This window comes from Oryza glaberrima, chromosome 7 (genome assembly GCF_000147395.1).
Source record: "Oryza glaberrima chromosome 7, OglaRS2, whole genome shotgun sequence".
NCBI lineage: Eukaryota > Viridiplantae > Streptophyta > Magnoliopsida > Poales > Poaceae > Oryza > Oryza glaberrima.
In genome coordinates this window covers 14,638,342-14,662,816 of record NC_068332.1, presented here as the reverse complement: position 1 = coordinate 14,662,816, position 24,475 = coordinate 14,638,342, and the positions used below count along the sequence as shown (strand labels likewise).

Sequence of the window (24,475 nt, the reverse complement as noted above, 5' to 3'; positions counted from 1 at the left end):
TTAGTTGTGCCTTCTTAATTAGTTACCAAGGTTGGAAGGACCATGATGGTCTTGAGGGTCCTGGGTGTGACAAATCAAAGGCCATATATAATAGATGAAAGGTGTTCTGAAGTTTGAGGGTCATGGGAGTAAAAGAGGTGATGAGAAAAGGGGAATTATTTCATTTATTTTGTAGACCAGTACAATTAGGACCATTGTAGTTACAACTTTAGTAGTGCTGTTTATACATAATATGGAGATTACGTTATATAAATAAGCGTCGCTTGAACTATTATGAATTCTCTTTATTTACTAGTGACGGCTGCTTAAAACAATTACCTACGCTCTTATTTACTATTTAGGTGCCGTACGTCTCCTGTAGCTAACCATCACTTTTCCCTTAGGCTCTGGAATAACCGTGCTCCATTCTGTCTCAGGGAAAGGGGATACCATCTTGATCTCAATGTTGCTAAGCAAATAGCTCCATAACACCTTAATCTGCGTGTACGAAAAGGATTCACCTGCACACGCATGCCTCCCAGCACTGAAGGAGAGGAAAGAGAAGCGGCCAGCAACCTTGTCTTCCTCCCTACCAGGCGCAAACCTTTGAGGGTCAAACACATGAGGGTCCTTGTAGATGTGGGGCAAGTAGTGGTTCACCAAGATCGTGCTAACCACCATGTGCCCTCCTGGGATCATGTACTCTTTACCTTCCTTGGTCTGCACAGTGAAGTGCTTGTAAGCTTGACGCGCCTCCTTGACGCAGCAGTGCAGAGATCTCATCTCCTGCACTGTGTCGTAGTCGAGGCGATGATAGTCATCGGTTCTTCCAGGACACGAAGCCATCAACCTATCCTGCTCAGCGACGACGGCAGCGAGGTGGTTTGGGTTAGAGAGCAGGTGGACACCGGTCCAGATGCTTACACCGGAGCTCGTGTGCTTCCCCGCGAACATGAGCGCCACGACCAGACCGGCAATCTCCGCATCCGTCATGGCGCACCCGTCCTTGTATCTGGAGTTGATGAGGCATTACAACATATCATCGTTGTTCTCGTCAGTGCCAGCAGCACCACGGCTGGAGTTCCTGCGTAACCTGATCACCTCGGTTATTATCTCCCCAAGCCTCTGGCATGCCCTGTCACGACGACGGTGCGCCGGGATCGGGAGGTATGGGAGCAGACCGCTGATGAGATGCAAGCCATTGTCAAGCTCACCGAAGAGCTCGCATAGTTTGCCTGGCACGCTCTCTCGCAACTCCTTTCCCAGCAGGCACCGACTCGCGGTCAGCATCAGTTCGACCGTACCCTGATCTCCCCATCTTGAGAAGTAGTTCTACAATAATAAAGAACAGTCATTCATCCAAAGATGAAAGAGGACGAAATGATATAACCCAATCAAGAAAATAAGTTTTATTAATTTTACATCAAGAGTTACTCCAGTTTAAAAGTTGACATGCACTAACTCCCGAATGACTTATAAAACAATGTTAAGGGACACGGTGTTGACTTCGGAGTTTACCTCGAGTCACACGTTGGTTAATATGTTGAAGGTGAAAACTAATTAAAAATTAAATTACCTCGACCTCCTCAGCCATGGCACCTACACTGGCCTTGAGGCTACGTGGCTTGAGAATGTCCCAGTTGAAGCGTATCTGCTCTTTTCTGGTTTCCAGGTCCACGCCATAGAGGACCCCGGGCCGAAAGATGGGCACGGTGAACTCGTACAATCTGCCCATGCTGATCTCCGAGTCCGGCGCCACGTAGAAGTGGCTCGACAAAGTGGCTCGACACCTCCGACCCGATGAGGAAGGTCACCTTGAAGAGGCCCAACGGTGCGCTCGCCGTGAACACGCTCCCCAGCTTCGCCTGCTGTTCGCGGATCGCCTCCAGTGGCCCGTCCCTCGCCATGGCGCGCACGAACCGTATAAGACCGACTCCCTGCACAAAGGGCGGCGGCGGCGCCGCCGCCGCCGCGGCCGGGCTGCTCTTTCTCTTCTGCAACGCTCTCAGTATGACCGTGTTGATCAGCAGGAAAGCTACGGCGGTGGTGAGCCAGAACACGGTGCTACTTGTAAGCTGATCCATGCTTGCCAATGGAATTGAGCGTCGAGTTAGCTGTGTATTGCACAAATGAAGATGAATTAGGTCTAGGTTATTTGGTTTAAATTTAGTTTGGGGAGGGCGGGGGGGGGGGGGGGGGGGGGGGGTATATCTTAAAATGGGCAAATTGTTGGGAACTTGGAAATGTTGTTTCGGTTTTGGTAACTGGCTTTATGGACTTGATTTTGGAAAATGTTGCAACGATTGAAATTGTTGCTGCAACATTTTGCTTCCAATAGCAAATCATTCAGATGTTCAATACTAGTTGAAACATTTACAAAAACACAAATAGGCATGTCAGGAGGGTGCATTATGCATTATACTCATTCCTAGTTTAAAATATATGATCTGTATGTGCGGCCTCCAGAGTTTAAATTTCCGATGCTTACAAATTTGTGACAATGCACAATTCTAGTTAGTGCAGACGTAGGAGGTTGTACTTCCGATAAAAAGAAAAAAAAATGTTCTGTGTCGCACAGGATGGATAGAGCACGCACATTGATATATAATTAATTGAAGAACCCACCAACTGAGCTTACCTTGATCAGGAAGTGTCTCATGACTAGAGGAAGCGCGAACTCACTTATAACGGGATAAGAGAAATACGCATATATATAGGGGATATTGGAACAGGCCGGCCAACAAGCCTGGAAATGATTGACAGGGTAGCTGGAATATGCATGCACGTTTACCACATGAATTGGAGCTTTAATTTGTACAAATCTCAGATAGTACCTTGTTCCGCTAGCCAAACTAAACAATTATAGCATATCTTATGTCGTTGTCGTGAGCCATGCCAAGCTAGACTGGTGCGTTATTATTAAGCTTTTCAGAATGGCTAATTACTACTTTCTTCATCTCAAAATATTGCTATATGGAATAGGATTCAACTCATTTTAGGACAACGAATCTGCACAGGGCATCTGTTCAGATTCATTATGAGTCAAATCTCATTGAGGGGAAAAATGACCCAGAAACTTTCACCGTCACAACATGACTTGAACAACTAAATAGTTATGTTTAGCGTTCGATCTTTAGGAGAAGATAAGGATAAAAATTCACTCGTTTTCCTTGCTGATGCTTTCATATTATTTTCCAAATATTTCATATAGAAAAGTTAATTGAAAAAATATTATTAATCTATTTTTTTAATTTTATAATAATTAATACTCAGGGCCTCATCGGTTGGCTTTTTCCGTAATAAGCTCAAACGGCTTATTAGAGAATAAAAATGAATTTGTAGGTAAAACTTTTATATATATGTTCTCGGTGACTTAAAATTAAAGCAAATGCTGAAAAAGAAACTACGTTGAAAATATCTCAAAATCAATGTCAAAATTAAGTTTAAAAATTCAAATTTTGGCTTTTTCTTCAGCTGAATAGGCCATCCGATGGGAGCTTCAATTAATCATATGCTGGTTCACCTCGTTTTTCTTATCTTCCATAAGATGGTTACACTAAACAGAGTGCGAAAATAAAAATTATGTTTCATATTGATAGAGCAGTAAAAAATATAGGTCCACAGCCCTATAAGGCTATAGCCAAGAAAAGGAAAAAAACAGCCACCACGTATCTAAGGCCTAAACCCGCCACTGAAGATCAAAGCAGAACACGACATCGGAAAGGATCTTCTGAGTGACACCTCCACGAAAGATGCAATATCGAGAGTGCTACCGCCACTCGCCTTGAGGTGCCAGGACGTGGTTTTCCCCTGAAGAAATCCATCTAAGAGGGCAGGAAAGTTCACGTAAACAATGCCCCAAGAGGAAAGGGATGCCCACATGCGTCGTCATTGCTGGCCCAAAGGGTTGGGCTTTCGCCCGTAATCTTTTTGCCCTCCCTTGTTGAGGTTGCTTCCCAGAAACAGTGACCACGACCAAATACACACCTTCGGTGTGCGGCCACCATGCTAGTGCCACATCGCTAGGAGCTCGCAATCCGGTGCGCTCCAAATCCATCCAAGCAATTGGTTGGAGAAGGAGAGGGTGAGAGAGAAGAATGGATCGCCTCTCCCTCGTACTAGCCCACCTAACTTTACCATCTTGTGGTGGCAAAGTGAAGCCACAAGAGGACTATCATCTAAATCAGAGCCCGCTGCAGGCCTGCAATGCCCACCTCATGGCGCCATCATCATCGCCACCGACGCCAGACTGCCGCATCATCGCCGCCTCTGGCCGCCCGTCTGGATCGCCATCACTGTCGCCTCACCCCGTTGCTCCCTGACTCCATTGGAACTCCTACCAGAGCACTGTCTGAGCCATTCCATCCTCTTGCCCATGCCATGGCAACTCTTGCCTCGCGTCACTAGCTCCCGTGCCACGCCTGGCTCCCACCAGTGGACACATGTGACCTGCACTCCCGCTGCACCAACCTCTGTGTCATGTGACCTCCAGTTGCCACTGGCAGTGCCAGTCACACCGCTACCAGCCGTGCCACCCAGATTACAACCCTGGCCAGATCTGAGCCAAGGAGACCGGATCTAGTGGCTTCAGCGCCGTATCGACGACCACCCTCTACTGGGGCGTGTCGCCGCTGTTTTAGCTTAACTCATTCTGCCCCGCACTAGAGACTAAGCATCGTCGGGTTATGACCCCACCCCTGCCATTCTAGCATGTTGCCCGATTTCTGGCGGTGTGCTCCATCAGAAAAATGGGGCGGCTAGGGATTTTCCCATGTCGCCCGCGCGTGGACAACGCGGGGGGAGGGGGTGAGTACTGACTATCAACTCCATAAAATGTTTACGTGTTATCATCTCGTATTGTTTTGTTAGAATTTTGTTTAGCTAGCGACAAAAGGTACGAAAGGGCTAATGAGGGATCGGCAAGCGCTTCTGGTTTTGGGAAGCGGGCAAGTTTCGGTTCAGTTAAGTTGATGCTAAGGTTATTCCCAACCCAATGGCTAGGATAGTGTCCATAGCATTAAATAAGCTGCACCTAGGATGAAAAATGATGTGGCAAGTGAATAAATGATAAAAGAGAAAGAAACCATGTCTATCTAAGACATCATGTGAGATAAATAGCATTAAATTTAAGGATTGAATAGTGGTGTTTGTATTGGAAGAGTGGTGTCTAGTACTAGTTTCTTGATGATATGGAGTTTATGAAAACTATATCTAGTGTCTTGGGTTGAGAATGGCCTAATTATAGGAAAGAAGGGGTTGTGGCTGTGGGTTTAGGCATTGTGCGACTGTACACCTTATCGTGTCCTATTGCTTAGCGTACGTGGCTAGTTTGTTGATTGGTTTTTTGTTGGAACAGTTGGACCACTTAAAAAAAAATTGTCCATCCCTTCTTAAGTTTAGACTAGTGTCTCCTCGATTTCTAGGAAAAAGCTGTAGGCTCAATAATCTGGGGACAGCCAATATATACTCCCTGGAGGAGCTTATGTTTAAATAGCTTAATTAATTGTTTATTGTTTAAGTAGCTTTGTTGTTAAGACTAGTATTGGGCATATCCCTAAATCTAGTATATTTATGTTTCTATTATAAAAACATTTTAAGTTTTGAATAGGTTTATGTATGGATCGATATATGTATTTTATATATGTGTCCAAATTCATACGGATGTTCATAAAATCTAAATTATGCAATAAGTAGACATCCATCCGCGGGAGGGGTTCATATCCTCTACCATAATGGTACTTCCATTACAGGCACTGATGTGTGTGTAATAGGAGGGTTGGACCCATATATAAGTAACTACAAAGGTAGTGGCATTATGGTAGAGAATCTCACTCCTCACACGGACGAATGTCTATGAAGTGCATAATTTAAATTCTATAAACATCCGTATGAATTTGGACACATATAAATTACATATATTGATCCATACATAAATCTATTAAAAACTCAAAATGTCTTATAATACCAACATAAATATACTAGATTTAGGCATATGCCAATTACTAGTCTTAACAACTATGATATTTAAACAATTAATTAAGCTATTTAAACAGAAGCTCCTCCAGCGAGTATTGGCTGCCGCCTGATTGAGCCTATAGCTTTTTACTAGAAGAAATCGAGGAAACTTGCCTAAACTTAAGGGATGGAGAATAGATTTTTTTTTTTAGAACTATGGAGAATAGATTGGATCGGCAATTCAATGTGACAACTAGCCAACCCATACGTAGCTCTCTTTCTCGATCTCCCTTCCTATCCACTCACTAACTCCCCAAATATGTATGACGACGGCTGGTGGTGATGTGGTGAAGCACACAACACAAGGTATGAAAGTACATCGTGGTTTTAGATGTATGACAATGTAAAAGAAATAAAGGGAAGACACTCTCAAAACACTAAGGTATTTACTGACAAATACTGTATCCATTAAAATATTTATTTTTGTTGAACGGGACAGAGAAATCGTGTAAAATATAAAAAATATCCATGGACCCACATATCAGCTCTCCCATCTCTCTTTTCTCTATCCCCTTTGTCCAAATTGCTCTAGCATGGTGCACTATGTACCAGTTTTTAAAATAAACCGATATTTATAAGAAGATATAGTTGTCGGTTTTTAATTTTAAACAGGCACCGATGAGGATGTAGCCGAGCCAATGATCCGAGCGAGCCTCCTCTCTCGATCTTGTCTCTTCTCATTCGCCTCCTCTCTCCTTACACGTGCCGCCCCTCTCTTGCCTCACTCCATCGAGCGTCGCTGCCACTGAGGCTCTCTCCCAAGCCAGTGAGCGTCGCCGCCACCATGGCCTATCTCTTATAACATCCTAAATAATTTAAATTTAAAATCTAGAAACAAATTTTCGGAATAATCAAATCCCTTTTCTAACTTGCATCATGCTGGTATTTATTGGATTTTTAAAACATCCTATTCTCCTGTTTGTGCCAGTACCAAAAATTAAAATAAATCAAATTCAATTATGAAATTCATGCAGCCACCAACCACTTACACTCCATCAACAAGTTCCCAAAAAAATGAGTTCCCCCTTGCCGGGAACGCATTTTGATGTGCTCACTTAGCCGAGATCCTCACCGGAGATCACCGGCCCTTTCCCTCTTTCCTCTAAGGCCAAGACCCTAGTGCTCTTATTTCGGCCGCAATCATCATCCTCCTTGTCGATTGCCACCTCCCACGGGAGTGTCATCCTATGGGACGCACCCTACCGCTGCCACAATTGTCATTTGGCTGCCGGAGCATCGCCGCCTAAACCCATCACATCTTTCACTCGGTATTGAGCTGGAGCATGAAGGAGAATAGGAAGAAGGACAGTTCCCAACGGATATCCCTAGGGGGCATATTTGTACTTTCCGCGGTGTTTCTTTATTAATTTGCATGGATATAATAAAATAATGTCTCCAGTATCCAGCAACTAATTACCTACTCCCTCTGTTTCACAATGTAAGTCATTCTACCATTTCTCATATTCATATTGATGTTAATGAATCTAGATGGATATATATATATATATTCATTAACATACATATGAATGTGGTAAATGGTAGAATGACTTACATTGTGAAACGGAGGAAGTAGTTTTCATGGTGTCCAATAGTACATATTATGATGTCCTGCAAACAAAGTCCATTATTACTCCGGTATCCAGCAGCAAATTTTATTCGCCTAGGCAGGTTATCCTTTGTTGTACCAACTAGCTCCTTTCCTGGTGTATGATTTCACTAAAAAAAAGTATTATTATGTGCAGTACTATGGCACATATGGATCGGATAGGATGGTAAAGCACTATCTTGGTGCATATTGTTTAAAAAAAATATGTAAACATTATACTGATCATCAATCTCTTTTCTTTATGCATAATCCTGTAGTGTATTGATTTGATTATTTTCCCAAAATATAATTGTTGCTAAAAATCTCTAGATCTGCTTTCGGTGAATGGTAACTAGAGGTTACTTACATCTAAAACAAAGCTACTTCTATATAAAATTAACAAGTTACTCCCTCCGTCCCAAAATATAACAACTTTTAGCTCTTTGGATTTGTCCCAAATATAACAACTTCTCCACCAACATTCTCTTCCCAACCAATTATAACCCTCCACCATTTACTTTTCCCACCTACCTCTACTACTCATTCAATTACAACCCTCCACCACTCACTTCTACCTACTTTTTAATAACTATGTCAAACTCTAAAACTTTTTTAATAACTATGTCAAACTCTAAAACTTTTTTAATAACTATGTCAAACTCTAAAACTTCTTATATTCTGGGACGAAGGGAGTATAAACTTGCTTTTATTATTTATGATCAAAGTTACTTCTATTACTAATTGATACCCTACGCTTTTGCCGCGGGACATGTGGATGAATGTATGTTATACAGAAATGATATATGTACATGTTTAAATAATTGAAAAATGATGTGGAGATAATAATTTGACATAAATTGCATATTGAGTTCTAAAAATATAAAAAAAATGTAAATGATATGTCATATTTATATGATATTTAAAATTAATTGCTACTACCTCTGTCCCAAAATATAGTCAAGTGTCCAGATTCATAGCTAAAAATGCTTACTTTTTAGGACGGAGGGAGTAATAAGTGATGATGTGAGATACTTGCATGTTGAGCTTTAGAAGTTAATAGGCATCAGCTTTATAGTAAGATATGATAACATAAAGTTGTTATCTAAAACCAAAGTTACTTTTACTATGAAAACACAAAGCTGGATAACTCTAACAAAGGTAAGTAGGTAACTAGGAGTACATGATATCGAGGAATCATCCCAGAAGTTTATCTGGGAAATAAAATTAATAAAGTATAGAAGTAATTCATATAAATTTTGGAAGTACCTTTGTATAGGACAGCATCCGAGGGACGCAACAGAATCATTATTAATCTTGGTGTTCTATTTTTTCAGTAGGCATCACGAAAAAAGAGCACGAGGTGCAATGAGTTTTTAGTAATGGTGCTGCAATATGATATTATGTATTCATGTAGATCAAATCAATTCACGTGCAGCCTTTTTTTTGCTTACGTGTGATAGCAACAACGAGGTATTTGACCGAAGTGGGTATTAGGATCAGAATCATTTTTCAGATATAGTAGTAGTTGTAACCATATTGCACAATGTATAATGTATATAGAGAAATATAGGCGGAATCCACAAATTAAATATTCATCAGTCACCCTCTCGTGAGCTACTGCTCCATTCCAGAAAAAAAAAATCCTAGCCACGAACTTGGACACACATATGTTTAGGTTCATAGTAAGGATTGGATTTCTTTTTTGGAAGGAGAGGTAGATGCTTCCAAGCCTCGGTCTTTTCTCTCTCTCAATTATGAAAATAGCTTTGTTTATTTCACTATCGTCCATAGCAAGTCTATTATTATCCAATAGTATTTATTTACTAGTTTTAGAATAGTTACTATATTAGATAATAGAGGAACACTTAATGCTTACTACCTAATCGTTACATTGTGGATGCTCTCGTAGTTTAAAGCTATAGCGTGCGGCACGTTCAATCAATGTGTTTTTGTCCGGCTCGCACGAAACAGTGCTTGGATCTCACTAGACTGGCCGCGCGATTAGATTAAATAGAGCGCACGCACTGTTTGGATAACTCTAAATCATTTGAGCGTGATTAAATTAGTCAGATCTGTTTTGTGCCATACAGACTTTCGCTTCAAAGAGACAACAAATCTGTTTTGTGCCATACAGATTCTCGCCCAATGGAAGCAAGTCTGACAATGTGACAATAGAACTGTTACATCGTTTCCTTTGGGTATGGCCATGATACTGCTTGCTTGACACGGAGGTGGTCAAAGGGAAGTATAGTGACAATACAACAGTTACATAATGTAGTCTATTCTTTACTACACAGAACAACTCAAATGACCACTCCCTCCGTCAGTAAATAAACCAATCTTGTACCGAATGTGATGATATATTCTACTACAACAAATCTGAACATCATCATAATTCATCAGCAATTGTATTATTGGTCTTGCATTATTATCTAACCTCTGTACTCATGATAACTTCACGGGAAATCCGACGGAAATAACGCTTGTTCCTTTCCAAAAGGAAAAGAGGTGTTATTTCTTTTGGATCTTCTGTAACAGATCAGGTAAATACAACGTAAACAAAATATTGCTGGCCATCCCAGGACAATAGGGGAAACTGCGGTTCCAGAACACAACATTGATTTTGTGAGCACACCTATTGAGACCTTCGGTGTTTTGAGTGTAAACTTTGATACATGTGGTTTTCGTAATTCATGTACATGTGTTTCGTAAACCTATCACCGTATATTATGTCAGATGATGTAAAATATGGTCGAGAGAGCTCGTCGGCAACGTCTTTCGGGAAACAGAAATTTTCTGAAGTTGCTTACTCAAATGCGAGCCTCTGTGTACCAACAAGTGACGCATATCGGCCACCGCTAGCAACCAGTTCAGCATGAGTCCCAAGTTCTGCTATCTTGCCATCTGAGCAGACAGCGATTTGATGCGCATTTTGCACGGTGCTCAATCTGTGCGCGATCACCAGAGAAGTCCTTCCCTTCATCAAGTGATTGAGAGCTTCCTGTACAAGCCGTTCACTGGTCGTATCAAGTGCACTGGTAGCCTGTAAAACATCGCAAGTTCCTTCAATGAGTACAAAATGAACACTGACAGACCAAAAACGAGGGATAAAAAGCTAATGCATAACATGCAATTAGACCTATCCAAAAACATTGGACAAAAACAACACAATAATGCATGCCATTAGCTTCTGAATTTAAAAATATTGGGATGCACAAAAACAAAGTTCATCAATATTGGTCAGTTTGTCTCCGTCCCCACTGTTCTAGTACAACTACAAACACAGTCACATTAACCCATAGTTTCATGTCCAAAACTAAAACTAGAGGCTCGCAGGTAGCAAGGGCCTCAGCCCAAGAATAATTTTGAACTTGAAACTTGATGCCAGCTTAAATTGACCAGCAGCTTACCTGAATCTTGGCCTTAACACATGTTTTGAATGTTCTCTGAGTTTCCCTAGTCACAAACATATAACCAAACCTAAGAAATTTGCCGCAGATGAAGCATTGCAGGCATTAACTGTTCCTGTAAGTATATTTTTTTATTTTAATGCAAGGTGATATACATTTTAGCATGCGTTGTGGTCTGGGTGACTAAGTAGTCAACACCAAATTAATCATTAATCTCAAAAGGGCAGTTTTTGTTAATTTCTTTGGTATGTTTGATGCAACTTACCATTGATTTGCTTGGCTAAACAAAAATAACCAAACTTGCTGAACATCAGTTGAAGGCAAACCATTGAAGGCACTGATGGCATCCCATGATTATACTTCAATGGCCAGGGCCCAGAAATGACCTAATGGGCGACCGCTAGCCAGACTGGTCAAGGGTGTGCACCGTGTGCTACTGTTGGACCAGCGGAAGAAAGAATAGTCCATAGCCTAATGAGGATATTCCGATTAATCAGTTGTGGTTGCACTACAACCTTGCCCAACTAGACTAGTGTAACGTGAGCCGCAGCATTTTATAAGCTCAAAACATTTATTTTGTGATTTCATATAATTTTCAAGGTGTTTTTGTATGTTCTATTTTTTTAGTCCAGACAAGCAGAATTGGCTACTCCAATAGAGCATATAACAGTGGCTGTGCGAGCTGACAAAGCCCATGAACTTCATTGTACTGTGCCTTCGCCGAAGGATGACCTTGGTGGCTAGCGCGACTTGGCCCACTTAATTAAGCGCGTGAATCAGACCGTGGCCAAATGTGCTATGCCTGAGTTCCCATTTCGAAAGGCCTGTCAATGGCACTATACAAAAAAAAATTAAGGTTTGCCTCCTATTGAGATAAAATGCTCTATAATTATGTAGGGTATAAGACATCACGGTAAAAAGAATGCACTTAGGTCCTATTTGTTTCAGCTTAAGATTATTGTAATCTAGATTATTAAATCAGATTACTCTAAGCTGGATTATAATAAGCTAACATAAAATAAGTTGCGAGTTGTTTGTTTCTCTGGATTATTGAAGGCATCTGAGGGTAGTGGGTCTTTAGCCACCCAATAATCTGGAAAAAGCTCCTTCAAAGGAGATTATTAGATTATAGTAATCTGGTTTACAGATTATAATAATCTATCATAAAAATCTACTTGTTTGTTTCAGCTTACTACTAATAATTTAGATTATAATAATCCTAAGCTGAATCAAACATGGCCTTAATTAAGTGGGTTAATCAGGCCGTGCCCAAATGTGCTATGCCTGGGTTCCCATTTTGCAAGGCCTGTCAATGGTACTACACAAAAATTAAAGCTTGCCTCCTATCAAGATAAAATGTTGTATAGCTATGTAGGGTATAAGACATCACAGTAAAAAGTAGGTATGATATAAGACACGTTGAACAGTAACTAACAACAAAATTGCGAACTTTTTGTAGGACATACCTCATCAAGTATTAGAATAGGAGAGTTTTTCAGAAGAGCACGAGCAATAGCAATTCTCTGCAAAACAACAAAATAATTGTAAAGTAGTAATGATAACAAACAATGAATGTATTTTCTAAAACAAATCCAACAATACTGTTTTTGTATTGTGAGTTTATATATTTTAACATATACCCAGGGGCAATATTTTGAAACCTTGAGCATATGGACCCCGAGTGAACATATATGATCAAAGAGAGTGTTTACATGTTAAGGTATCCTCAAGTCACAAAGTGAGTGATATTTGGGACACTGACATAGTGCCCAAGAAAACTACAAACTTCCACTGTTATATATCTACATAGAGTAATAAATTTACAGTATTATAAAAGAGATTTTCAGAACAATCCACATGTATCACTTTCAACGGTCCAGTCCAAGATATTGATAGCCAAGTTTAGAAAGTACAACAGATCTTGTTCCTATACCAATGTGTCCAATTGGAGGGAGTAGCAAATTACCTGTCTCTGTCCCCCACTTAGGAGGCTGCCACGTTCACCAACAAGTGTGTCATAGCCCTAAATCCCAAACAAATTATGAGAATCAAACTACTGTCATATCTCATATCATTTGGACACCAGGAAACTACAACTAAAATGTATGACAAATATTGTTTCAACCTGTGGAAGAGAGACAATGAATTCATGAGCATTGGCAGCTTTAGCGGCTTTTATTATCTCATCCTTGGAAACAACATCATCCGGAAGACCATAAGCGATGTTTTCTCCGACAGAAACTGAGAATAGGACAGGGTCCTGAAATTGTCATACCAAAATAATATAATTAAAGAAAAGTGGAATCATCTTTCATTCCATGATAAATTTTGCATCAAAATGAATAAAAGATCAAGCACCCAAGTTCTAAATAAAAGGACTGAAACCTATATGCTAGAGATGACAGTCCCACACATCGCACTAACAGAGCTGTTCTCTATACCTAATCAGAATAATTAATGGCAAACCAAAAGACTGGGTACAATATATTGTGTTCCCCCTTCTCACATGAACTTACAACCACATAATGAATATCACCAGAACAAAATACTATTCCAAATGCTACTTTACCAGAGAAACTAAAACTTGTGTACCTCAATTAATATGTAGGACAGGAGGATGATACGTGGTGTAAAAAGACAGATAATGTACCACTATACCTGATTCACTAAGGATACAACTCGAGACCATTCTCTTTTATCAAATACACGGATGTCTTCCCCAGCCACAGTGATGTGACCATGAGTTGGCTGCGGGAAATGAATAAAAACTGAGATGTTGATCTAATTATGAAACATTGTAACATTAATGTGGATACACAGAAGTACCTCATAGTACCGTGCAAGAAGTTGCACCACTGTGCTTTTTCCAGCACCACTAGGTCCAACAAGTGCTGTAATTTTTCCACACTCAATTGTAAGATCAAGCCCATTTAAGATCTCCACATCAGATCTCAGTGGGTAAGAAAAGTGGACACCTGCCAAAATATAGATGAGCATCAGTTGCATGCCAATGGTCCAAGAATAATCTAGTTAATCATATTTTCTGTTTTTTTAGTAAATAGAGTTCATAACTACACACTTTATTATTCATTGAAGTACATCTTGGAAACATCTATATAAGTTAGAGATTTACACAAAAAGGCCAATGTTCATAAGTGTGCACTTCATTATTCATTTAAGTATCTCTTGGAAACACCTCTTATGTTAGGCTTTCACACAAAAAAGGCAAAACACAAGGAAAATGGACACAAAAAAAGTACGGATACATTCAAAGATGAAATTATATCTTAAGACATAATAATCTCCACACTGATATACATCCCTCTTTTCTATCTACACCTCACTTGTTGCCTCATCCTGTTACAGTGCATGTCTCGAGCCATCATTTGCAAAATTGCTTGGCTTCAGCAACTTTGAGCTACACCACATGAAGGTGTTGACAAATTTCTGTCTTTGATAATAAAGATGTGGACTTTTATGCTTCATACAGCTCAATTTGTTTTCGTTCTTGCTTTTCATGGAGTTTTCTTCTTACTTAGATATTAGGCACTGGAGGAGCTTGTTTCCACGCTAAACAACCTGTTGCCTGGACGTTTACAATTCAGAAATACTAGCTAGTTCTCATTGGACATAGCAAGGCTACCTACTTTGTGCCCCTTCTGCACAAACATTAGAGCTTCAGTGCGACTGCTTGATGTCCTTGCGTTATGCTCTATAGCTCAAAACTACCAGCCACCACAACCCCATACTACCCTGCCCCTGTGACATGTACATGAGTGGAGTTGTCTTGAGGCTCACAGACTAGACCTGCCTACTCTGGTTGCTCTGTCATGGCACTACGCATTTGCATGAATCAATATTCAAGGAAGATGAAAGCTTCATGAATAGAAAAATCAAACAGGGGCAACTGACACAAAAGAGTTCAGTGGCTGATTTGGCTTTTCAAGTGCAGAGCTAACTGGGTGTAGGCAGTACCAAAGTAAAGCCCCATGAGTTTTGGCTGAGATAGCTGACAGCCAGAGCTATTTTATATCATTGAGCTTTGCTGAGTTATTTGTCTACATGGATGCCACATCGACATAAACTTATCCATGTAAATGCTACATAAGCTAAAACAAATGTAGTTTAGGCAAGCAAGTGATATGACTCCAGCAACATTTGAAGAGGAGAGTGTCCCCTTTGTTGTCTTAATCTAGTAGTTTTTATGATACAAAAGGAAATTAACCTATTATGTGAGATGCAAATTGGCTCTTTTTGGCATCCCAGTTCTGAACTTCTTCATCTTGCCTAGTGGAACTAGAGACAAATTACTTAAGAAAAATTATTGTATAGAAGATTATAGTATGAAAGAAATATGCATATGCATAAAAATATTTTGAAATGGAAAAAGAACTGCATGTATAAAACAAATATGAATAGTGGCGAGCAGACCTTCTAGGTGAATGTCACCAGACCAGGCAAGATTACTACAGCTGCTTGATGATTTTAGTGCTGACATGTAATGTTTGTTAGCAGTGCCATTTTCGTGCACTGCACCATTTGAATCTTCTAGTTCTTTGGCTAAACCATATGCAAGTGAATCATCAATGTCCTCTGCTGATAGAATAGAATTTATTCTTTCTACAGAAGCAAATGTCCCACGTAGATCACCAAGAGTATTAACAGCTCCTTGAACCTAAAATGCATGTTCTGACAAGTAAGATGACCAAAATACAATAAACACATCAAGCTACAAAAAGTCATGCAATAAGTAAAATCTGATACTTACAGCGAATGTCAGTGTGAATGTGTAACCAATAAAAGATGCCATGGTTCCAACAGACAATTTTCCCTGAAATACATGTGTATCATATTTTCAGATTTCAATGACAAGACAAATGATTATTAAATATCTAAATGACCATACAGGTTAGTAAAATTGACATGGTTGCATGCATGTGGTCTTTTGATAGGCATAAAATGTGTTTCCAACAGTTAAAATTGAGGTCCTAAATAAAATGAGAACTTCTATAGATATTCAACTCGAGAGCACCGGCGCATACAAGAGAATCAAATTTTAGTATTGATACTGAAATATTTGGATGATGTATCTGATGTGAATTGGTTTACTTGTAGATACTGAATATCAATGGTACAAATTGAGGGTAATTCTTGTATAACACATGCTAGATCTAAAAGCTGAAGTGGTTTTATTATTTTCTTAAACAAAAGTTACGGGCAAAAAGGAAGAGAAGCTTTAGGCAGGTCCTTAATCCTACAGCTGTGGTTATGTTTGCTGCCAGAAGTGTTAACAATATTTTATTCAATACATATAGCACAAATTCACATGGTAAAGGGCTTCCGGGCTGCAGCTGACCTAGTGTTGCGCATAGGGAGAAACTAGAGGGCACCTAAGTTCCATGGAATTGGCCAGAACCCAGAAGCAACAAAATATCTATGCAAATTTCAGCATTGGATAGCCATTGTCCAGGGGTTCAGTGCTGTTGTATGAGTCACACTTGTACATCTAAAGAACTGTTCATGCATCTTTTAAGATTTCCATGTATGGTGGGATGGGACATCTATCAAAGTGTAGATCATTCTACATTGTACAAGGAAATACTTCAGGACACTTCACACGGCCATTATGCTTTATAGAATAGCTTTACTATTCAGAAAAACCACCAGAAATCTAGCGCAACCCCCCCCCCCGCCCCCCCCCCCCCGGTTTTGTACTTGTAAAAACTATCAGGATGTTTTACAGGATAACATGGAACTTATTCTATGGCAGAACCAAACTACATGAAATGTGTTGCAGCTTTAGAAAATGAGGTTACACGTAAATATCACACTCCAAGCAATTCAGAGGCTTACCGCATTAACCTTGCTTCCACCAAGAACATAAAGTGCCATTAGGGAAACATAGACTACCACCCGAGTCAATGACTCATTGGCAGATTTCAGCACGCCTAGTTTTGTGCCACTATTCTGGAAAGCAAGTGCCTGCCAAACAAAAACTTGAATTAACAAGATATCGAAGGCAATGTAGAAGCTACAAATATTACCTTCTTTTCCTTCAAAATATAATGCTCCCACTTTTTTACAAAACTCAAATGATTAACATAGCTTTAAGTGTTAAGAGGTGGGGTGAAAGTTTGGTTACTACTTACCACCATTTTAGAGCATGGGTTCATACAATTATATATATAAGAAAGAGCTCTCACAGGGTAAGATCACATCCACAAAGGCATGAACCTTTGTAATATAGTTGTTTTACCTTATCTTGTCTAACAGGATTTGATAGACAAGATGCATTAAATTTTTATGGCATTAAATCTAGAGTTTCAAGATCCTTTTATAGTAAGCACAAATTGGCAGCGGCACGCATTACCATGGTCAGACAACACAGCTAGCAAGCACTTAGCAACCATGCCAAGTTATGCCACATCATGCCTTACTGGATCGTGGTGCGGCACTACAGCTTGTGCATCGATTCATGGGTGTAGTAAGTGCAGGTCATGACTGATAAGTATCATCAAATTTTTATTACTTTTTGTACTTTTTTTGAATGTAATTGTCAAAACCCTCTTGAAACTTATTTCCAGACTGAACCTTATGGCCACATAAAATGCCAAGGATTAAAAAACAATGGCTTGGCAAGGATTTGGGCACAGCACTTACGTTGGTGTGGCAAGTCACTGTTGCCACACCATGGTTCATAGCATGTAAACATTTGCTAGCAAAGCTGCCAAAAGATTTATTTTTAATAAGAGGTATTTGAAGAGTTTGTTTAAAAATTTGAAGAAAATATGTTGAAAAAACATAAAAAGAAACTATTATCAAGCTTGTGGATATGTGACTATGCATGGAGAGCAAACCAAACAGGTTTAGAGAATTTAGAGCCACCCATCATAACTCTACTCAAATACATAAAGTAGTCTGATTTTGTTGTAAACTATTTGACTTTTTGGTATAGGTTAGTATTATTAGCTGAGCAAAACATGGAATTCATTATTATTAATCTAACATGAAATATGCATAGTTATAATTTGGGCTCACAACAAAAGACGATGTAAATCTTTCTCTTTTCCACCAATTGATATAAAAAAATTTAGCCCTCAAGAACAAATGTGTAACCCTTTCTTGTATTGTGTCTATAACATATATAGTAGACTAAATTGTAGGAAAGAAAATAACATAGTTAGCTACTTTACAAATGCTTTTCTATTAGTGTATGTTAGACATGTGGCCTTCATTCCAGAATCTGCCAAATCCAAATCAGATAAAGACTTGGACATTTTTCAACACATTATATGGGGATCAGTACAATACTACAATAACACATAAGTCAAATTAACGCTTCATGATGTCTGTGCAATAACTTGGATGGATATGATGTTCTCTCTCTCTCTTTTTCCAATTAATGTGGGCATATCTACCCTTTTATTTTACATAGTGGGGATTTATCATCGTTTTACCTCCTAGGATTAATGTGGAGTTTTACAAATCTCCAGTTAATATAAATAACCATTGGTAGAATGACACATTTCCTTCTACGTAATAGAGAAATGAACAATGAGAGTAATATTCTAATGGATGGCCCGAGAAGTGCATAGGTGAAAGGCCATAAGACTTACCAAATTGTCAAACATAGAAATTTGTCGTTTTTCACCCCCAAATGACCTAACCTGCAAATGTATTTTTGACTAAAATAAGGATAACCCCCAAGTATGTGGACTGGTATTTAACAGAATAAAGGAGATAAAATCTATTAATGCAAGTATTTCAAGGAAGTATACAATTCTGACAAAAAAATACTCACAGTACGAATAGCTGAAAATGTTTCTGATGCAGTGTCTGATATACGTGCTTGGACAATTCCATAAGATTTAAATGTGGGAACAGTTGACCTCTTGAAAAGAGCTGATTTAATAAAAATAGCTTGTCAGATCATAAATGCTTTTGAAAATTGACATACAACTGCCAACACTACTTCAGTAAATAATATCTTTTTAGAAGGCCACACTATGTTAATCCTTCAAGACAAAAATATATTTGGAAGACAAATCACTCAATGAAATTGTAAAATACTATAATCAAACAACATCGAACATATATAAGTTCAAGAATAACATGAAGGAAATATCCGCGGCAATGATCTAAGAAAAGAAATAAAAGCAGAGCAAAAGGTGAAACTTTACGAGCCAGTAAAAATGGTATTATTTCTTATTTGCAAAGTTCTGTATCATCTCAAATATGTCTAATCAATTACTTCAAACTAAAAAATAACATTATGGACATTTGCATCAAAAGCTCCCAAATCAATAATTCAATATCATTCCGCTCATGCAAATTCCTAAATAGGACTTCTATTTTGCATTAGCAAAATACCAGGGATGGTTCAGCATAGCACCCATATATTTCACAGAGAAATAAAAAATCAAGTATGATGATTAAATTTAGGCCCAATTCATTATCAACAGCTAACTAGAAACGTATAAGACATGAGGGACCAGCTTCCACGGTAAGGACCTGACAAAACTAATGTGTGATATTTACCACAAATCAGCTTGTTTCTAGAACATATGATGGACCTCAGGATGATGAAAGATTGAAAGTCATTCTACGCTTAAAGACATGTGATATAGAGAATAATGAATAGTAAATGGCATCAGTCATCATTTGGATAATTACCAACTAGCACGGAGACAGAGACCATTAGGAGTCCTAGTACAGGAGCTAGCTCAGTGGATAATGTGAAAAGTATACAAAGTGTACCGGTGATCTGGAGAAAAAGAAAAGAGGAAAAACTGCTTTAGAAGATGCTGAGATAATTGACCTTACAGGTAATGGCATGATTTCCAAATAATCAAGTATATGATATAAATGGACTAACTGGTCAATAATGCTTCGAGATGTCAGTATTTTTGAAAGCATTGCTAATAGCACAGAGAGAATATGTGATTCAGTGATTGTATAGCGCAAATTCTAGGCCATTAGCAGTATCAAGCTTACATTCTCATAGTGTAAAGTTTCTTGCCTCAGAGAGTGCCCTTAGCCCACGATCCCTTGATATGTTGTCACTTACGACACTCTTCAAAGTACCCAAATCAGATGTCAACAAACCAGTCAACTCGCCAACCTGCCATCAAATGATAGTAAGGTTCTTTTATTCGTAAAAGTTTTGAAGCAACATAGAACACACGCAAGGAATAATCAGCAGTGTATCCTTTCATTTGCATAATTTTCAGAAAAAAATGTACTTTGGTATGAAAGAAAATTCTCTATAACTTGTATAACAGACCAAGCTAAACAATGACTGCTTTACTAATTCAGATAATGCATAATACACTGATCATAGCCACCATTTTTCTTGGTAAATTGAATTAGATCTAGTTATTTTTTAACCTAGAAGTAAATCTTTCACTGTTATCACTATCCACACACCCTAACCCAACATTTTTTTTTTGCATAACCCTAACCCAACATTAATTACATGACTTCCATAATGGAAGAAGGAAAAAGTGGCTTACCAAGCTACCTATCTACATTGCTCAACTATATTTTTCACAAAGCAATATCCGTGTTGGATGATTTGAAAACTTGAATACAGACACTGAACATAAAAATACAAAGATTTTCAATTTAGTAGGAACAATATCTTACAAATGAAGTTATCTTTCTCTAACTAATTGTGACAATTTAATATGAATGTGGTATACTGGTAGTCGGTACCTTGTGACGATCAAAGAATACCATCTGCAAACAACCAAACAGAATAAATCATTCATTATCAACATAAACTATGAAATGACTAATGAAAACTGATATAACCATGTTGGTGAATGCCAAATTGCTAAGATGAAGAAGCAGTGCATTATCGCCCCTCAAGGCTACACAATCATGCACAATAAAAAAAAATATTTTCACGATGCATTAGTACTACCTACGTTAACTCCACACAGTATGTCCCTAGTCCTTCATATTTCATTAATGTACAATGTGCAAAGCATAGGAGACCTCAACGAACAACTTCACCCTAGTAAAACCTACTAAGTGTTGATGCAACCTGGTAATAGAATGGGATGAATAATTTCATAATGGTATTAAAACTAATGTGGGCATAATTTGTAAACAATCCAAAAACAAGCATATGAACTAAGTTGCTACCCACTTAGCAGCTTTTAACTTATTCATCATACAAATGATACAGTAGTAGCAAAGGACTCGTGTATAAGCGCAACCATGCCTAAAATTAGTTATTTGGACATGATTGAAGCAGCTGCATACCCAATGAGCAAACAGAACTTAGGCGATCATATGGAATAACCCAACATCTTTTTACCCCAAGTCTGGCAATTGTAATTGCTACTGTAAATACTTGTAGGTGCAATGCAACCGTTACACAGCTAATGAGCTAAAGCAAAATTACCTTCTGGATTAGAATCCTGCGAAATATTTGGCTCCGGAGCCTCGCCATCACCTTCTCCCAGATCACGGTCATGTTGATCACGAATACGATTGTAAATATGGGCTCCAGCGTATACAGCACGGCGATTTTGGATAGCAGCCTCCACAGGGGTTCGGAGCCCCTTCCTATCAGCGTCTCGAAGAACCTCCCTGCCATCCAAACCAAGCCACACGCCCACATCACATCACATCACATCACACATCTCACAACCAAACCAGCATCAGCGCGCAAGAGGCGTGTGTGTGCCCTGAACCAACCACCCCAACCTAACCAACCTGAGAAGAGCGGCATGGAGAGGGTGCAGGTGGTGCACGCGAGGAGCGCCGCGAGGGAGACCGCGATGCGGGCCCTGTGCGGCGACAGGAGGGCCCAGACCCCCGCCCACGTGACGGCGTCCGAGGAGGCGATGGCCGCGGCGACGTCCGCCGCCGCCGCCGCGGCGTCGAGGGCCGGGGACGGGTAGGCGTCGGGGCCGGACGCCGGCGCGGAGATGTAGGCGCGGGGAGCCTGGCGGCCGGGGCCGCGGCGGAGGGCGTGGACGCCGCCGCGGGTGGAGCCGGAGATGGGGGAGGGGAAGGCGAGGCGGCGGGTAGGGTTAGGTCTATGGCTCGAGGCGGAGGCGGAGGGGGAGAGGAGGAGGCGCGTGCTCCATGTGGGGATCGCCATTTGCGAGCTTTGTGTGGAGAAGGCGAGAGTGCGTGGGAGAGAGAGAGGGGGGAAAGGTGAGGCGGAGAAGAGATAACGGTCAGTTTTTGTAAGTTCAGTTCAGTTCAGCCACTGAGGCTCGAACACCGAATCTCCTTTTTCTTAAAGTAATTCTGTTTTTTCATTAAATTAAACAAAAGTGAACTTCCATTAGCCAGTTTTATAAAAGAAAGAAATATTGTACACCTTGTCAGCCGCTTCGGTTTTAAAAACTGATTGCCGTATAAAAATAGCGACATTTAACTATTTGCCACTTTTAAAATGTGTCAATTAAGAATTTGTCACTCGCTATATATAACATGTGAGCCTTGATAGGTGGGTCCAGTGGCAAATTTCATAAAAATAACAGTGTAACCAAAAGTAATTTATATTTTGTATGTGAAGTTTTTTAAATAATTTATGAGAAAATCCAAGAAATATCATTGATAAGCGCTCCAATTTAGAAATGTTATCCCCAACTTCCTAGAAATGCAATCGTACAAGCGTTTTTATTCTAGAAATGACATCGCCATTAAGTTTCCGTTAGCATCCCTTCGCTAAGTGCTATAAAAAGATCATTTTACCCATATGAATTGTTAAAAGTTGACTAAAACTTTTACTCTTTCCATTAGCTTATACTAATTTGTAGTTTGCTCTTTAAACTAAATTATTGTACATTGTCAGAAAGAGTAAAAGTTGTAATCATCTTTCAACAATTTGTAGGGGTAAAATGATATTTTATAGCACTTAACAGAGGTCTACTAATGGAAACTTAACAGCGACGGTATTTCTGGGACACAAGCGCTTGTACGATGGTATTTCTAGGAAGTTGGGTTTGTCGATGGCATTTCATGGATTGGGACGCTTGTCAATGTCATTTCTCGGATTTTTATCATAATTTATTTGTAGGGTAAATTGTGTTCACCATATGTGAACTTGAACATGATGCAAACCGTAGCTCGGGGCTCGTGCGCAAAATCTAGGGCATACAATACTCTCTATCCTACTTGTACCGACTCCTATCACTTTTAAGTGAGAAAGCCTATTCCGCGCAGATGCGTTGCCAACGTCTCTCATTGGAACATATGGGCCGGGCCATACTAAAAAGAAACTTACATATCTGTTGACAAAAAATTCCACCTTCTATCTTTCAAATTTTGGACCATTAGATATGCTTTAAGATTCGTGCAAACCCCTTAACCCTAATTCATCTCCTCCTCCCCTGTCCAAATCAAAGACATATACAAATGTTGTAGATCTCAGACTCAGAATTGAAGCAACACCTCCAAGTGCTCGCAACTCAGATAAAAGCTAAAAATGGAAGAATCAGGGTGAAACCAAGCTATTGACTATGACAAAAATCGACACGAGTACTAGAGAAACATAGAACGGAAAAGGAACGCATGATTCAGTATTGAAAGATTACGTGATTCACTATTGAAGGATCTGGTTAGATCATTCAAGATAAAAGTGGAAGCTGTTCAAAGAATGAGAAGGCAAATCAAAGACTTTCCGAACCCACCTTCTTTCTAACCCTTCGAATCTCGAGGGCGAGATTCTTGTAGGGGGTGAATTTGTCACGCCCTGATAAATCCATCCTAAATTAAAAATCATTCTCTAAAAGGAATAATAAAATTAATTAAAATTCAAAGTTAAATAGGCAAACATTAAAATGCATACAAGAAAAATCTGAATATGGCTTGGAGTATTTTTCTTAAATCCTCCATGCTCTAAATTGGTCCCTCAATTTTTTACTTGAATTTTCAGAGCACAAAAAATAATTTAAATGCAACAAAAACCAAGTTAAGAGTTAATTAAAAATGAAAAGCTAAAATTAATTCTCTCCTTCTCTTTGGGCCATTTTCGGCCCCAAATCCTCCTCTCCCTCCCTCCTGGGCCTTTTTCCTTCTCCTTGGCCCATCTCCTCCCCTCCCTTGCTCGGCCCAACTCTCCTTCCTCTCCCTCGGACAAAGTCCATTCCTCTTCCCCCTGTGGCCCAGCTGGCCCAGCAGCCGGTCGTCTTCCTCCTCCAGCTGACCGCCGCCTGTTCTTCTCCCAGCCAAAGAACAGAAGCGCCGCGGCCCCTCTTGATCTCCCTCCCCACTCGTTCTCCTCTACCAAAAATCGGTTCCTCTCCTCCTCATCATCAATGCCCCCACGTTCTCCCCTCTTAATTCGGCCTTGATTCGCCGAATTTACCCTCCGATGAACTGCAGTCATTTTTTTTTTGAAAAGAAGGCAAGAAATTTGCCTTATATATTGATAGAGAAGGGAGTACATAACAATATATACATTATGGGAGTTTAGGTCATTCCCCGACCGAAAGCAGTGTTTTTATTCTCCCAATAGTTG

General features: G+C 39.7%; 1 protein-coding gene and 1 pseudogene across 2 annotated transcripts; both read right to left on the bottom strand.

Annotated features, from left to right (window-relative positions):
• Positions 1-333: 333 nt before the first annotated feature.
• Positions 334-2,063, bottom strand: LOC127780221 (obtusifoliol 14-alpha demethylase-like; annotated as a pseudogene).
• Positions 2,064-10,034: 7,971 nt separating this feature from the next.
• LOC127779639 (ABC transporter B family member 28) lies at positions 10,035-22,158 on the bottom strand. Of its 2 annotated transcripts, none has more exons than XM_052306473.1 (16): positions 21,715-22,158; positions 21,401-21,588; positions 20,704-20,727; positions 20,009-20,110; positions 19,663-19,753; positions 18,791-18,891; positions 18,606-18,656; positions 16,843-16,971; positions 15,758-15,820; positions 15,421-15,664; positions 13,816-13,964; positions 13,648-13,737; positions 13,115-13,249; positions 12,956-13,012; positions 12,456-12,512; positions 10,035-10,622 (listed from the first exon to the last, which is right to left on the bottom strand). In XM_052306473.1, the coding sequence occupies exons 1-16, from the start codon at positions 22,103-22,105 to the stop codon at positions 10,386-10,388; spliced, it is 2,109 nt and encodes a 702-aa protein (XP_052162433.1). In that variant the 5' UTR covers positions 22,106-22,158; the 3' UTR covers positions 10,035-10,385. The 2 variants fall into 2 exon arrangements, with proteins under 2 accessions (XP_052162433.1, XP_052162434.1); XM_052306474.1 differs by lacking the exon at positions 10,035-10,622 and adding an exon at positions 10,629-11,825.
• Positions 22,159-24,475: the final 2,317 nt, after the last annotated feature.